Source organism: Lichenostomus cassidix, unplaced genomic scaffold (assembly GCF_008360975.1).
Source record: "Lichenostomus cassidix isolate B80296 unplaced genomic scaffold, HeHo_3.0 HiC_scaffold_801, whole genome shotgun sequence".
NCBI lineage: Eukaryota > Metazoa > Chordata > Aves > Passeriformes > Meliphagidae > Lichenostomus > Lichenostomus cassidix.
This window is the reverse complement of record NW_028147625.1, coordinates 27960-44586: the sequence shown is the minus strand read 5'-3', so window position 1 is coordinate 44586 and position 16627 is coordinate 27960. Positions and strand designations below refer to the sequence as shown.

Here is a 16627-nt window from a genome sequence, read left to right as displayed (position 1 = left end):
GCCATTCGAGGACACTGAACATGCCCTGGTGATTCATGCACTGCTTTTTACTTCTGAGCAGCCTTATTGCTGCTCTGGGCAAGGAGGAGTTCTGCATCCATGAGTGGGATTTGCTGGAATCAGCCTAATGGGGCATGTAAATGGGGCTGCTTTGGTGAGACCCCGAGGAGAGCTGTTCCTTCAGCAGGGAATTGTCACCAGCACAGCCCAGGATTGGGAATTGCTGCTTGAAACATCCCAAAATCATCTTGTAGGATGGCTGGCTGGCTGAATATCAGGCAATCTTTAATCCAGGCTGTGTTTCTGCAGGGCTTTGGGGGAAGTTTTCCTTGTTGGTAGAAAAGCCACACTCTTGGCTTGGCAGAGTTCTCTCCAGAAATGACAGCAGAAGAGCACAGCCCCTTGTAGCCAGTGATTCAAACAGACAGCAAGGACATCAATATTCCAATAGCTGTGCTTAAAAGCCCATTTCAAATTATTAGGCACTATTAAACTGGTAACATCAATTAAAGCATTAAAGTATTGGCACGGGGAGGAAGCAGCATTACAAAGCAATAAAGAAAAAATGGGTTTCCAGCTCCAAAATGCAGCAAGACCTGGGAGAAACACATCTGTGTCATTGGTTTGCACTCATCAGAGTGTTCTAAACACCCCAGCACCCATTTTAGTGTGGTGCTTGAGATGCTGTCAAAGCTGTTCCTGAGGAATTCAGGATTATTTTTCAGGCGATGAAACATCTTTGATCCCAACCACAGACGTTCAGACGACTTCATCGATTTTTATCTTTACATCCTTCTCCCAGCCTTTCCTCTCTTTTTTTTTTTCTTCCCTAATTCCAGGTTTATGCTTGTTTTAGCAAGCAACCAGCCCGAGCAGTTTGACTGGGCCATCAACGACAGGATAGATGAGATGGTGAACTTCGACCTGCCCGGGCTGGAGGAGCGCGAGAGACTCGTCAGGATGTACTTCGACCGTCACGTCCTCAAGCCAGCCACGGAGGGCAAACAGTGAGTGTTCCTCACAGCCCTCCCACCCTGGGGAATTCCCTTCCTCCTGCTGCTTTTCCTCACCCCCTTTTCTGTGTGTTCTGTCTGTAAATTCACTCTGAACAAGCAGCACAAAAGTTGGAGAGATGCTTCTCGCCGTCTCGCTGCCATCCCAGGATTTTGTGCTGTGCTTTGTTGTGCCATTAAAATTTAGGAGGCAGTGATGCAAGCAGGGAACTGTGGGAACTCCTGGTGTGGCTCCTCCATGTCAACCAAAAGGTCGTTGTGCTTTTCAGGAGGTTGAAGCTGGCCCAGTTTGATTATGGCAAGAAGTGCTCAGAGATTGCCAGGCTGACCGAGGGCATGTCTGGCAGGGAGATCTCCCAGCTGGCTGTGGCATGGCAGGTGAGTGGAGCTTTATCTCCCTTCCTTTGCCCTTTCTGCAAGGTTTTGGGGTTGATTTTGGAGTCTCAGATCATCTCTCCTTGTGAAAGTTTTATATGGCCATGGGGTAATACCAGAATGCTGCTGGCTCTGGGGTGAGGTTGGGTTATCAGCATAATTCCTCATCCCATAAATAGGAAATTTAAGTAAATCAGGTGAGTTTGGAGTGAATTTGGGCAACCCATGCTGGCCACATTCATGGTCCAGCTCAAAAAGCAGAAGTGGCTGATGTTTTTTCCCTCATTAGGGCACTAAACCATCCCCATTCCCTCCTTTGTCCTAAACACATTTTCAGTGCAACTTGAGTTTTTGAAGAAACAAAACTAACTGTGGAAATGGAGCTGAAAACAAATAGGTATTTCTATTAGAAATAGGTATTTCTTCCATGCATAAAAATAAGAAATGCAGCCACTTGGAGTGCAATTATTCCCATGCTTAGCAAGCTTTAGTGGAGTTTTTTTTTTGTTTTTTTAAAATCAGGTTTTTACCTTGTTTTGTCACAGCTGCCAGTTTCTTACTGGGTTGTGTATTTTTCATAAAGCAACCTAGAAAAGATCAATTGAAGGAATGTGCTCCAATTTGTGTGTCATGTAACTTACTCATGTCAGCCTGCTTTCAGGGGTTGTAAAAACAAAGTGGCTTTTTGTTTCGTTTTTAAAATTTTTTCATTTCGTTTAGCAGCTCACAAACATCTTACAAAGTTTGTGCATCTCCTTCCTCCTACCACTGATTTCCCACCTTTTAAGGGACAGAAATATTTATCCTTCCCAATCTAAATCCATTTTAACTGCAGTAGTCATGAGCTGAGGTCCAATTTTGTTAGTTTTTATTTTTCTCCTTTGGGAGCACACAGCTGCTTAATCTCCCTATATAATTTCTGTGCTATCAAATCATATTTCAAAATAGGTGCTGTCACCTGCCCCACCTCTGTGAAAAGGCTTTGCTGCCAACTATTTCCTGGAATAAAAAAAAAAAATGGTGATAAATGATCCTTTGCTTTTTGATCACCCCTTATCACCAAGGTTGTCATTACTCCCCTGGAACGACCTCAGCTTTTATCATTTCTCCTCCAAGTAATGCTGAAGGAAGGGAAACCTTGGGGTGACTAATTCCCTGACAGCTTTTTAAAATCTACCTCTTTTCTTTTTAAAATCTGCACTGGTAACAAGGTTTGATGGGAAATTGCAGCAGGAAGTTTTGCTCCTCTCTGCTCTCACCAAACACCCAAAAGGCTTTAAAAAAACTCCCTCCAGGCAGGAATTTTTCCCTCTCCACCCCACATCTCCTGGCTGCTGTTGGTATTTCAAGCTCTGATGCCCTGTAGGTGCTTTTTTGGCTGCTCCAGTGCTCTGGCAGGGTGAAAGCTGCAGCTAACAAGCCTTTGTGGCAGAGTTCTCCTGCCTCAATTCCTGCTTTCCTGCTCTCCTTGCCGTGGTGCTGTGCTCTGAACTGGGTCAGGGAGCTGAGCAGAGTTAAAAATAGCCTGGCAAGGCGAGTTAACTGCATAGCTACAGTGTGCAGGGGAGCTAGGGGCTGGGGGAACCAGGAGCTGATTCCAAAAAAATCCCCATCAGGCTTCCCTCAGCTGGATTTTTTATATCTTGTATCAATGTATCACTGTTGGTCTTTTAATTCCCTTTGAATTCAAGATTCTGCCTTGCCCCTGCTGTGGGGAATAATCTGATCACAGAATATCCTGATTTGGATGATGCTTGTAGGTTTTTCCCAAGTCCAGCTGTGGGTCCTGCAGGATTCAAACCCCATAACCCCACCCTGGTGTGAAATTTCCAAAATGTTCCTTTTGGAAAAGTCGAGCTTGAATCCTGTCCACAGGGAGGTGGTTTTGCCTGGTGGAGTTTGGAGACTCTGAGATCCTCAGCAGGATCATCTTTCCTTCCCAGAGATGGTTTGGGAAAAGGGGAAATTCTGAAGCTTTAGCATCCCAGAGATGGTTTGGGAAAAGGGGAAATTCCTTCAGCATCCCAGAAATGGTTTGGGAAAAGGGGAAATTCTGAAGCTTTAGCATCCCAGAGATGGTTTGGGAAAAGGGGAATTCCTTTAGCATCCCAGAGATGGTTTGGGAAAAGGGGAATTCCTTTAGCATCCCAGAGATGGTTTGGGAAAAGGGGAAATTCTGAGGCTTTAGCATCCCAGAGATGGTTTGAGAAAAGGGAAAATTCTGAAGCTTTAGCATCCCAGAAATGGTTTGGGAAAAGGGGAAATTCTGAAGCTTTAGCATCCCAGAGATGGTTTGGGAAAAGGGGAAATTCCTTTAGCATCCCAGAGATGGTTTGGGAAAAGGGGAAATTCTGAAGCTTTAGCATCCCAGAGATGGTTTAGGAAAAGGTGAAATTCTGAATTTAGGAGGTGAAACCATCCCAACCATCATCTCTCCCAGGACTAACCCAGGACAGCAGCAGTTGTCACTCTGCCCTGTGCCCTTGCAGTCACTTCCCATGAGGATGTTTTTGGATTCTTCTGCCAATATTACCTTTTAAAAAAACCATCTCAGTTCAATAGCTGCAGCTTCCAGAGGCTTCATCCCACCACGAGCTGGGCTTGGGATGGATTGGCTTCCATCAATTGTCATTTATATGAAGTTCTAACCCACTGTTGTCTCAGTCTGCCTCAGTCTGTCCTGAATTTACCAACAGAAAAAAAAAAAATTCAGGTGCAGAAAAGCAAAGAGTGTAACCTCCAGCACTGAGAAAAATATTGCTGTCTGGCACAGCTAATGGTGTTGGTGCTAGAAATCCATTTTAATCTCTCCTGCAGAACACTGAGCATTCCCTTTTGTCCTTGTGCTTTTCCATTCCCCTCCTTTAGGGCTCTAGCATGGACCCAGATGCATTTTCACCTTAAAAATTCCCCTCAGCTCTGGTTTGTAGCCGTGCTCAGACTTCCCAGCCCTGTGCTGAAACCCGCTGATGTGCTTGAGATGAAATGTCAAAACCAAAAAGCAACCTTTCGCTCCTCCAAGCTGTAATCTTGGAAAATTGTTTTGGCAGCGCTTCAGGAGAATTCCCAGGAGTTTGATGTCCCAGTGTGAGCTCCCTGTCATTTCCTTGCCTTTTATGCCACTGACATAAATGCCTTTTTTTATTTTTTTTGCTCCCTGAACCTTGTTTATGTTTTAAAAATAGCAGTTGGATTTTTGTGTTTTTTTTTTTTTTTTTTTTTTCTAAATCAGGCTATTTTCATTATAAATGGGATTCAGAGGCTACAGATGAGTCTGGCCAGGTGAAAATAAACCACGAGTTGGCTGAGATATGAAACATGAGCTCATCCAGGCTGGACTTGTCATCTGTTCCATCCCTACCAACCACTTCATTTCCAGCTCATTTCCTAATTAGATTTGAGGGATAAAACACGAATTGCTGCACTGGAGAAAATGGGTTAAAAATTTGCCCAGGCAGGAGGCAGAGGTATGAATACAAATGAAGCTTGGTACCATTTTAGTGTGTGTGCAAGCTACTCCCAGAAGGGGCAGCTGCTTCTCCCATTTGCTTTCTTGACAGCAAGGGCCTAAGGCTTTCTAAAAATAGAAAGTCATTGAGAAAATCAACAGAGCGTGAACTGCACAGCTTTGCAGGAGGTTCCACACCGGCCTGGATGGGCTGTGCGGTGGCAGGGAGGAGGGGAGGCTAAGCATCCTTCCTCTCCGAGCTCTGGAAGCACAAAAATGTTGGTTTTTTCTCCATTTTAAAACACCCCACGGGGGGCTGCATTGAGAGCCACGTGAAAAAATAAAATAAATAAATGTAAAGGGGGTGAGTCAGGACAGTTGTGAACAAAACCTTTCCTCTGTGCCCCTTTTGCAGAGAGGCCAGGTGGGGTTGGGCACAAAAATGCATCCCAGGGAAGGATTTTCTGCGTTTTAAAACACCCCAGGGGGGCTGCATTGAGAGCCATGCGAAAAAATGATAAATAAATAAATGTAAAGGGGGTGAGTCAGGGCAGGTGTGAACAAAACCTTTCCACTGTGCCCCTTTTGCAGAGAATCCAGGTGGGGTTGGGCACAAAAATGCATCCCAGGGAAGGATTTTCTGCATTTTAAAACACCCCAGGGGGGCTGCATTGAGAGCCATGCGAAAAAATGATAAATAAATAAATGTAAAGGGGGTGAGTCAGGGCAGGTGTGAACAAAACCTTTCCACTGTGCCCCTTTTGCAGAGAATCCAGGTGGGGTTGGGCACAAAAGTGCATCCCAGGGAAGGATTTTCTGCGTTTTAAAACACCCCAGGGGGGCTGCATTGAGAGCCACGAGGAAAAATAATAAATAAATGTAAAGGGGGTGAGTCAGGACAGCTGTGAACAAAATCTTTCCTCTCTGCCCCTTTTGCTGAGAGGGCAGGTTGGGAGAGGTGCTGTTTAAATATTTGGCAGGGTGGGGAAGCTCTGCTTTCCTCCTAAAATTTGGGGAAGTGGCAGCCTGAGGATCTGCTCAGGCAGGGAGTGCAGAGCTCAGGAGCAGAATTCTCTATTTCCAGACCTCCTCCTCTGCACTCCCTCCCCGAGGCCACTGTTTACTCCTAGTTTGGAGCATCAGCCTGACTTGTCAGTGCTGCCTGGAGAAAAGGATTGCAAAGGGTTTGCACAGGGAAAAGATCTGCTGCTGCTGCTTGCAGGAAAAACCAGCACCTGCCAGCTCTGGGAGGTGTGCAGGGATCATCTTTGGTGATCCAAAAAGGGCTGGAAAGGTTAGAGGAGCCTGAAAACCAACCTGGGTAACCTTTTGCTGATTTCTGGAAATTATTCTTCATTCCTGGAAATAATTATTCCTCCTGCAGTGAGGTAGCTCTGATCTAACAGGGCAGATAACCTACAGCACTGTGGTGATTCCAGCTCATCCTGGGCTTTGTCTTCTGCCCCACTGGGACACCACTGGGGTGGCAAAGGGTCACTCTTGAGTTTGTTTCTGTGCTGCTCTTGCTGTCAGACTCCTTCCTTGCTCCAGCTGATGTTTTTCACCATCAATAATGGATGGAGCCCTGGGTGTGATGCCTCAGAATGGCACTGCAGCCTGCCCTGGGAGCCAGAGTGAATGTCCCTGGCTGGGCTAGGAGACAGCAGGGCTGGCATGTGACAGTCCAGGGTGGCTCTGTGGATGTGGGCAGAGACCTGGGGCTCTCTGGGACAGGCAGGGTGGCAGGGTGGCTGTGGCATGTGACAGTCCAGGGTGGCTCTGTGGATGTGGGCAGAGACCTGGGGCTCCCTGGGACAGGCAGGGTGGCAGGGTGGCTGTGGCATGTGACAGTCCAGGGTGGCTCTGTGGATGTGGGCAGAGACCTGGGGCTCTCTGGGACAGGCAGGGTGGCTGTGGGGAGCTGCAGGGTTCCCACCCCTCATCCCATATCCTGGGGAACGAGGCAGGGAGAGGCACAGAGCCTCCCAGGAGCACTGGCAGAGGGAGGAACCAGATTTAGCAATCTGCAGCCTGGGGGCTGCTCTGTTACCGTGGAGATGGGTGCAGCTGACAGCACAAGCATCCTTCCCTTGCTCACAGGGACCGGCTGTGCTGGCATCTGCAGGGTGGCCGTGGAGTGCCAGCTGTCCTGCGTGTCCCCTGCACAAGGGACAGTCCCTCTGCCACGTGGCTCACTGTCCTGTCCCCCTGTGGGCTGTTTGGCAGGGATTACAGGAGTTCCAGCTTTCTCCAAGGAGCTGTGGCACGTTTGTGCTGCTGGAGAGATGGGTTGGGGTGTGAGTGGAGGGGGAGAGCAGGGAAGGTCCTGTGGGCACTGGAGTGCAGGGTGGAAACTGCCACAGCTTGATGCTGGGGATCTTCCTGAGGGAATGTGTGAGGAAAACAGGATCAGAGCACATTAAACATCATTTCAGAGGCACCACTTTGCCCATATCCCCCCCAGCGCTGACGTTCGTTCTGCCGTGAAAGTGTTTAAATCATTCCCTGTTGCCTCGGATGGAGTCATTCCATCTCCATCCTGCACCCACCTCTCTTCACCTTATTGGCTTCACACGTTCAGCTCTTCTAGAGCAGAGAGGAGAGATTCAAACGAGCTGAGAGTGGCTTCATCCTGACCATATTGGTTCTTCTGAAACCAAAGATTTTGTCTCCTAAGAAATCCAGAGCCGGGCGGGCAAAGCTTGGCAATCTCTCTGAGCGTCGTGGGGGAAATCCCACAAGAGAGGGAGCAGTGTGAGACCTTCCCAGCTGGCAGGAGGTGCCAGCCCTGAGCCCTGTGTGTGTCCTTGTCCCCCCAGGCTGCAGCCTACGCCTCGGAGGACGGCGTGCTGACCGAGGCCATGCTCGATGCCCGCGTGGCTGACGCCGTGCAGCAGCACCGCCAGAAGATGGAGTGGCTGAAAACAGAAGGTGCTGAGGCAAACAGAGGGACTGACAGGAACCCCCTGCTGCCTTTCCCCAAAGGGACACCGGTGTGACATGCCTGCAGGCTTCACGTGAGGACGAGGGCCTGGGAGGGTGTTCTGGATTTGGTGGAAGCAGATGTGGAGTGTGTGACCCTCGGGGCAGGGAGGGTGTGCTGCCTCGGGTCTCAGCTTTTTAAAGAATGGTTTAAATAAGGCAGAAGCAACTGAATTAAAGGATCCTTTGCTGAAACACCACTGGCTGTGTTGGTCTCTGTGGCTATCCTGATAGCCACAAGGCTATCTCAAGTTGGAGAGGCACAAACCCCAAATTTTCTGAGCCGTTTCACGTTTCTGCAGTGTCCCAGCAACAAAGGCCTGCAGGAACCCAGGGCTTGTCCTAGCCTGACACTCCCTTACATTTATATTTGTGCTCCAGCAGAGGCATTTCTCACCTTTTTTCCCCAAATCCTGCCCCTGACATCCCTCCTTGCTCACATCTCTGGATGGCATCACTCTTGAGTTGTCCCTCACAGGCTTAGATTTTTATAAAGTGGGTTTGGTGTGATTTACTGCTTGACTTGGAGTCAACAGAGGCCATCTCAGAGCAGCCCCACCTATTTTTTCCCCCAAGCAAACCACTTTTCTCCTTGAGGAGATGCCTTTGGGGCACACAGCCCCAGCATGGTGTGAAGAGAGAGGTGAGTGGGGTTGGTTTGCTCCCACTGCTGCCATCAGGCTGCTCTGGCAGCACAGATTTTCTGCTGCATTTCTGGAGCAGCTGAGCAAATGTGCCATTGTCAAGCCCTGAGCACGAGCCTGCCCTGATGAGATGACATTTGTTCTTCTTCTGTGAGTATGAGAGACAAGTTAGAAAATCTGATTTTTTTTTTTTTGTGTGTTTGAACTGGATTTGAACTCTGTGCTCTGCTCTGAGGCCTCTCCTGTAGCTCCACAGCACACACTGGCCTGACCTAAATCTGTGCCCTTGAGTAGCTTGCTGAGCTGTTCTCCTCACACTGGAAGTGACACCAGCCTGGCTTTGTCCATTGCAGGGCTGGCTGAGCTCTGAGATGTTCCTGACAGGAGCAGAACTCTGTCCTCAGACAGAACCTTGAGGGGACCAGGCAGGGGACAGTTCCTGCAAACCTCCCCTGCCTGAGGCTGCATCATCTCCCTGATATTTTCCTTTTTCAGGACATGAAGAGGCATTTTAGAAACCTCTCCTCTGCTGGGGTTCCCACTTGTGTGTCCCTCTGACCCTCACCTGGTGCTTGGCCTCGGTGACACTTTATTTCCACAGGAAGTAAATTGTCACACTTTATTTCCACAGGAAATAAATTCCCACACTTCCCCCTCCACACCAGTGAGCTCTGGGCTGTTGGGCTGATGTTGGGCAGTTGGTTCTGTTGCTCCCAAATCTCCTAATCCTGCTTTCCAAAGCCATTCCTTGTCCTTCTCCCTGTCCCTCCTGGCCACCAGCGAGGTGATTCTGTGCCCTGCTGCCTGCTGGCCACCTTGGCTTTGCTGTCACTGCTGCTGCTCCTGTGGGATGTGACAGGAGAAGGAAAAAGGGAAAGGAAAGGAAAAAGGAAAAAGGGAAAGGAGAGGAGAAAGGAAAGGAGAGGAGAAAGGAAAGGAAAGGAAAGGAAAGGAAAGGAAAGGAAAGGAAAGGAAAGGAAAGGAAAGGAAAGGAAAGGAAAGGAAAGGAAAGGAAAGGAGGAAAGGAAAGGAAAGGAAAGGAAAGGAAAGGAAAGGAAAGGAAAGGAAAGGAAAGGAAAGGAAAGGAAAGGAAAGGAAAGGAAAGGGGAAAGGAAAAAAGGAAAGGAAAGGAAAGGAAAAAAGGAAAGGGAAAGGAAAAGTGTAATCCCTAATTCCTGCCCCATCCAAGATTTAAACCCAGGATCTGTCCCTGCATTGCTGTCAGGGTGACTGATGTCCCTGTGGAGGTGACACCCAGCTATTTAACACTCGAGGCACGCCCTGAGGATGGCAACCCCAGGCTGAGGTTATCTCCTCTGCTGACACTGAGTTATGAGCCAACAGCACTTTATTAAAATGGTATTTTGCACTGGAGAGCAAACCCCAGAGCAGATGGATCCGTGGGCAATCCATCACTCCCCTCCTGGCTGCTGCCACTGAAATGTGCTCCTGGTGCCTCAGCCCTGCAGCACCAGACAGATTTACAGCCTGGCCAGCTCTGGCTACTCCCAGCTGCCATCCATGGCAGGATTTCTTTTGGAAGGGGAGATTCCTGGAGGAGATCCCTGCTGTGGAAGCACAGGGATGTGAGCATCGCTCGCTCCCCTCCCAGGAAATCTCCCCTGCCCACCTGGGTTTGTGTTTGGAGTGGAGAAGAAACACTCAGGATCTTTTTAAACCCTTTGCCTTGGGTGCTGGGGTTGATTTTCTGCTCTGCTTTGGCTGCACCAAGCCTGGGCCGTGCCCAGATGTGCCCAGATGTGCCCAGATGTGCCCAGAGTGGTGGAACAAGTCCTGCATGAACACCTCAGTGCAGGACTGGAGTCCCAGACAGTGCTCTGAGTGTTCTGAGCCAGCCAGGAGCAGCCTGGAGGATGCTGAAGATCTGGTTCAGGCAGCTTTCAGTCCTGCTGGGATGGGAAATGATCCCACTTGTCCTTCTCTGTGCCACAGGCCTGAGATTCCTCTGCTTTTCCTGCTTTTCCTGCTTTTCCTGCCCTTGCAGGCAGTGGGAATGAGAGACTCCTCTCTGGAGGGAGTTTGCACCCAGAATTTAACAGAATTCTGACTTTGCACCCAGAATTTAACAGATTTTTGAGTTTGCACCCAGAATTTAACAGAATTTTGACTTTGCACCCAGAATTTAACAGAATTCTGAGTTTGCACCCAGAATTTGACTGAATTTTGAGTTTGCACCCAGAATTTAACAGAATTTTGGGTTTGCACCCAGAATTTAACAGAATTTTGAGTTAGCACCCAGAATTTAACAGAATTATGGGTTTGCACCCAGAATTTAACAGAATTCTGACTTTGCACCCAGAATTTAACAGAATTCTCAGTTTGCACCCAGAATTTAACAGAATTATGAGATTGCACCCAGAATTTAACAGAATTTTGGCTTTGCACCCAGAATTTAAACGAATTCTGAGTTTGCACCCAGAATTTAACAGAATTTTGACTTTGCACCCCGAATTCAACAGTGAAATCTTTCCTCTTCCTTTAAAATCAGGTTCAGACCTCAGAGCTTCCCTGTTATCCCAGCGAGCCAAGCAGGTGAGAATCTGGGACAGAGTGATGTCACCTAACCTGGGGGGAATCACACAGCTTTCCTCCATCCATCAGGACAGCTCTGCCCACACCTTCCCAGCCCTGATTGCACCTCCTGTCACCCTCCCTGCCCAAACCTGGTGACCTGCTGTGCCCCAGCCCTGCCCTGGGGGTGGCACTGGGTCCAAAGGGTTGGGGAAAAAAAAAACCACTCAGATGCAAAACATGCAAAAAACTATTTTACTGACAAACAGCAAAGGACGGGCTTTAGTTCCAGGAGCTGAACTGGTTCTCTATTATACAAACATCTGGTTGAAAGGGAAGGAATGGCTGAAATACACTCAACTCGTTGACCCAAATAAAATCACAGTGTGCTTTTTTTGCTATTGCCTCCCCCACCCCGAGCTCTCTGCACCTTCAGCTGCTCCCTTCAGCACAGGTTGTCACCCTTCCAGCCACTTGTCACCCTGGGTGACATCTGCCTGGGCAAGTGTGGTGAGTAAAAAAATTAGCCATTATTGCTTTTCAACCACGGTAGAGATGATTCTGTGATTAGACTCGGAGCAGAGTTTCATCTCTTTCTCTCTCTCTCTGGTCTGTGCTGTGCCTCTCCCTGCCTGCTGCATGCCAAACCGGTTTGGGTGCAGGAAAAAAAAAGGAAAGGAGGATTAACAAAGGGGGAAAACAGCACTCTGAGCTCTGTCCTGGTGTTTCACAAGTGGGAAAAACTCCCAAAATTGAGTTCAGGGCTCCCCTGTGCCTCGGTGTGAGATGAGGACTGAGCCACCCTGCTGGGAATCCCCAGAGGGGACAAAACCTGGTGACCCCTTTGGGAAAGAAAGGAGTGCAGGTGGCACAGGAGGGACATGCAGGGGACACGTGGTGACACACAGGGACACTCAGGATCCCCACAGCCCAGACCCACACCTTCCCTCTGCTCTGCCCCACCTGCAGGGAAGCCACCTGGCTCTTTGAGTTTGAGTTGTTTGTTTTCTTCAGGAATTTTATTTGCTGCTTCATGGCCTCCTGGACACCCCAGGGAGCTGGGCTGAGGGAATTCCCATCATCACTCCACCCTGGGGAGTCCTGTTTCCCTGCCCAACAGAAATTCCCTGCTCCCCATCCCACTGCTGCTCACTGGAACCCAAATCTGTCCCACCAGGCTGGAAAATAATGGATCCAAATGGTTCTATTTGCACCACATGCTCTAATTGTGGAAGAATTTCTGCTCTCTCACATCCAGAGCTGCTCTGGGAGGTTCTCATGGCTCTTTTTACCTTTCAAACCCCCTGAATGCAGAAATTTCATCACCTCAGTGGTGATCCAACCTCTCCACCCTGCCAGGCTGTTCAGCAGGGCTGGGAGGTGAGATCTGAGGTCAGCCTGAGCTCTCTGTGCCTCTCAGCTCCTCCAGCCTCTCCCTCCACCCCAGCTGAGCATCAACCTCCCTCTGCACCACCAGCATGACCAGCAGAACCCCCCTGGTCCATTCTGTGCCTCTGGCCACCACTGCACACCCCTAAAAATCCCATTTCTTTGCACTTCCCTACAGGGATTTCTGTGCCCTGATCCTTTCCCAGGATGAACAATCCCAGCTCTCCCAGTTCCCCAAGAGAGATGTTCCAGTGACAGCTTTTCGTCAGGAATTCCCTTCTCCCAGCTGGAAATGCAACCAGAAAATGAGGTAGAATAGCAGGGAGAGTAACCAAACCCACCGTGCTGGGAGCAGCCAGGGCAGCATTCCAGGCTCTCTCCTGGTGTTTGGATTTTTGTGGAGAATTTTGTGTGATGGGCCTGGCTGAGCAGGGAGGGGACACAGCCATGGATGGATGGATGGAATCACAGCAGGATCCTTCCCAAACTTCCCAAATCTCTCCTGGTATTTGGATTTTTACGGAGATTTCTGTGAGCTGAGCCAGCTGAGGTGTGCCTGGCTGAGCAGGGAGAGGACACATCCATGGATGGATGGATGGAATCACATGGAATTCCCAAATCTCTCCCAAACTTCCCAAATCTCTCCTGATGTTTGAATTTTTATGGGAATTTTGATGAGACAGGCCAGCTGAGGTGTCCCTGGCTGAGCAGGGAGAGGACACATCCATGGATGGATGGATGGATGGAGTCACAGCAGACTCCTTCCAAAACTTCCCAAATCTCTCCCAAATTTCCCAAATCTCTCCTGGTATTTGAATTTTTATGGGGATTTTTGTTAGACAGGCCAGCTGAGGTGTCCCTGGCTGAGCAAGGAGAGGATACAGCCATGGATGGATGGATGGAATCACATGGAATTCCCAAATCTCTCCCAAACTTCCCAAACCTCTCCTGGTATTTGAATTTTTATGGGGATTTTTGTCCCTGGCTGAGCAGGGAGAGGACACATCCATGGATGGATGGATGGAATCACAGCAGACTCCTCCCCAAACTGCTCCTCAAAGAGGACCTTTCTTGCTGTTTAATGTTTCTATTGGCCAGGAGTTTATTCAGAGCCAGAGCTGCGGATGGGATTTGGGTTTCTGGAGGAGCTGCTGGGTGATGCAATGGATTTCTCAAGCCCTGCTGTTCCACACCTCTCCTCCCCGAGCAGGCAGCCAGGCCAGGGCTCCTGACACCAAAAACCCCAGGAGAACACTCCCAGCACCAACCCCAGCTCTGCAGAAGAGGCACACGGAGCTTCGAGCTGCCTCTGCCCTAAAAATATCCCCCAAAAATCCCCCTGCAGCCTCCCCCAGAGCATCTGGCAGGCGAGTGCTGAGACAGATCCCACACCTCCCACTCCCCTGTCCTGCACTTCCCACTCCTCCCATCCCTGTTTTCCCTTCCCCAGGCTCTGACCAGCTCCCTGCCCTCGCTGTGGCAACTCCCTGCTGCCAAATTCCCTCCCAAACCTCCCGAATTTCCTCTTGGCCTGGGGTTGTTGCTGGTTTGGGTGTTGCTGTTGTTGTTTCCATCTGGGGTTGGGATTTTTATTTTGATTTTTGTTTGATTTGGGTTTTTTTTTGTGTGTGTGTGGAGAGGGGATGAGAGAACAACAAACAAGTCAAGGCTGGGAGGAGAAAACATTCCCCAGGAGCAGAGAGAAACCAAACCAACCCACGGGAGGGACAGCAGAGCAGGGACAGCGGAGCTGGCGGTGACAGCAGGGACATTGGGACATGGGGACATGGGGACAGGGACACCTGGGCTGGCAGGGACAGCAGGGACATTGGGCCATGGGGACATGGACACAGGGACACCTGAGCTGGTGGTGACAGCAGGGACACTGGGACATGGGGACAGGGACACCTGAGCTGGCAGGGACAGCAGGGACATTGGGACATGGGGACAGGGACACTTGGGCTGGCAGGGACAGCAGGGACACTGGGACATGGGGACAGGGACACCTGGGCTGGCAGGGACAGCAGGGACATGGGGACATGGGGACAGGGACACCTGGGCTGGCAGGGACAGCAGGGACATGGGGACATGGGGACAGGGACACCTGGGCTGGCAGGGACAGCAGGGACATTGGGACATGGGGACAGGGACACCTGGGCTGGCAGGGACAGCAGGGACACTGGGACATGGGGACATGGGGACAGGGACACCTGGGCTGGCAGGGACAGCAGGGACACTGGGACATGGGGACATGGGGACAGGGACACCTGGGCTGGCAGGGACAGCAGGGACATTGGGACATGGGGACATGGGGACAGGGACACCTGGGCTGGCAGGGACAGCAGGGACATTGGGACATGGGGACAGGGAACATGGAGCCAGACAGAGCTGGGGAGGCTCAGCCCAGGGCAGGATGGGCTCAGGAGGTGGGACAGGGACAGGGACAGGGACAGGGACAGGGACAGGGACAGGACAGGGACAGGGACAGGGACAGGGACAGGGACAGGGACAGGAGGGGTGGTGGCAGCAGGGGAGAAGGGGATGTTGGGTGATGGTGGCTCTGCAACACCCCAAAACCAGCTGCAACACCCTAAAACCAGCTACAACACCCTAAAACCAGCTACAACACCCTAAAAACAGCTAAAATACCCCAAACCAGCTGCAATACCCTAAAAAAAGCTGAAATACCCTAAAACCAGCTGAAATATCCCAAAACCAGCTGAAATACCCTAAAACAGGCTGAAATATCCCAAAAACAGCTGCAAAACCAGCTGCAACACCCCCAAACCAGCTGCACTACACCAAAACCAGCTGAAATACCCCAAACCAGCTGCAAAACCATCTGAAACACCCCAAAACCAGCTGAAACACCCCAAAACCAGCTGAAACACCCCAAAACCAGCTGAAACACTCCAAAACCAGCCGAAATTTCATCAGGATTAAAGACCAGTGGATTGCTCCCAGGCTGTTCAGGACCCTCCGACTGCACAGTCAGGATTTTGGGGTGTTTGGTGAGGCTGTTCAGGACCCCTCAGACTGCATTCTCAGGATTTTGGGGTGTTTGATGTGCAGGAGTCAAGAGTTTTGGGGTGTTTGATGTGCAGGATGAGGCTGTTCTGACTGCACAGTCAGGATTTTGGGGTGTTTGATGTGCAGGATGAGGCTGTTCAGGACCTTTCTGGCTGCACTGTCAGGGTTTTGGGGTGTTTGATGTGCAGGATGAGGCTGTTCAGGACCCTCAGACTGCACTCTCAGGATTTTGGGGTGTTTGAATCAGGATGAGGCTGTTCAGGACCCCTCAGATTTCACTGTCAGAATTTTGGGGTGCAGGATGAGGCTGTTCAGGACTTTCTGGCTGCACTCTGAGGATTTTGGGGTGTTTGATGTGCAGGAGTCAGAGTTTTGGGTTGTTTGGATCAGGATGAGGCTGTTCTGACTGCACAGTCAGAGTTTTGGGGAGTTTGATTTGCAGGATGACACTTTTCAGGACCTCTCAGGATTTTGGGGTGTTTGATGTGCAAGAGTCAGAGTTTTGGGGTGTTTGGACCAGGATGAGGCTGTTCAGAGCCCCTCTGACTCAGGATTTTGGGGTGTTTGATGTGCAGGAGTCAGAATTTTGGAGTTTTTGATGTGCAGGATGAGGCTGTTCAGGACCCTCAGACTTCACAGTCAGGATTTTGGGGTGTTTGATGTGCAGGAAGAGGCTGTTCTGACTGCACAGTCAGGATTTTGGGGTGTTTGGATCAGGATGAGGCTGTTCAGAACCCCTCAGGCTGCACTCTAAGGATTTTGGGGTGTTTGCTGTGCAGGATAAGGCTGTTCTGACTGCATAGTGAGGATTTTGGGGTGTTTGATGTGCAGGAGTCAGAGTTTTGGGGTGTTTGGATCAGGATGAGGCTGTTCTGACTGCACAGTCAGAGTTTTGGGGAGTTTGATGTGCAGGATGAGGCTATTCAAGACCCTTCAGGCTGCACAGTCAGAATTTTGGGGTGTTTGGTGAGGCTGTTCAGGACCTTTCTGGCTGCATTCTCAGAATTTTGGGGTGTTTGATGTGCAGGACGAGGCTGTTCAGGACCCCTCAGGCTGCATTCTTGGGGTTTTGGGGTGTTTGATGAGGCTGTTCAGGACCCTCAGACTTCACAGTCAGGATTTTGGGGTGTTTGCTGTGCAGGATGAGGCTGTTCTGACTGCATAGTGAGGATTTTGGGGTGTTTGATGTGCAGGAGTCAGAGTTTTGGGGTGTT

The 16627-nt window shown here is 50.0% G+C and overlaps 1 protein-coding gene and 1 long non-coding RNA gene across 2 annotated transcripts; one reads left to right on the top strand and one right to left on the bottom strand.

Moving 5' to 3' along the window:
- The first annotated feature begins 817 nt into the window (after nt 1-817).
- LOC146421794 (ATPase family AAA domain-containing protein 3-B-like) lies at nt 818-8013 on the top strand. Its single transcript, XM_085047065.1, has 3 exons — nt 818-1007; nt 1283-1391; nt 7656-8013. Exons 1-3 carry the CDS (start codon nt 844-846, stop codon nt 7833-7835), a joined length of 453 nt encoding a protein of 150 aa, XP_084903191.1. The 5' UTR covers nt 818-843; the 3' UTR covers nt 7836-8013.
- A 3222-nt stretch (nt 8014-11235) lies between these two features.
- On the bottom strand, nt 11236-15298 carry LOC146421793 (uncharacterized). Its single transcript, XR_014848463.1, has 2 exons — nt 14741-15298; nt 11236-14268 (listed from the first exon to the last, which is right to left on the bottom strand). It is a non-coding gene; the product is annotated as an uncharacterized LOC146421793 (long non-coding RNA).
- Between the last annotated feature and the right edge of the window lie 1329 nt (nt 15299-16627).

Bases quoted from the DNA above. Each gene is read 5' to 3' on its own strand.
- LOC146421794 (XM_085047065.1), top strand. From the start codon at position 844: ATGCTTGTTTTAGCAAGCAACCAGCCCGAGCAGTTTGACTGGGCCATC. The intron at 1,008-1,282 runs GTGAGTGTTCCT...TGTGCTTTTCAG, and splicing joins CCAGCCACGGAGGGCAAACA to GAGGTTGAAGCTGGCCCAGT. The intron at 1,392-7,655 runs GTGAGTGGAGCT...TTGTCCCCCCAG, and splicing joins AGCTGGCTGTGGCATGGCAG to GCTGCAGCCTACGCCTCGGA.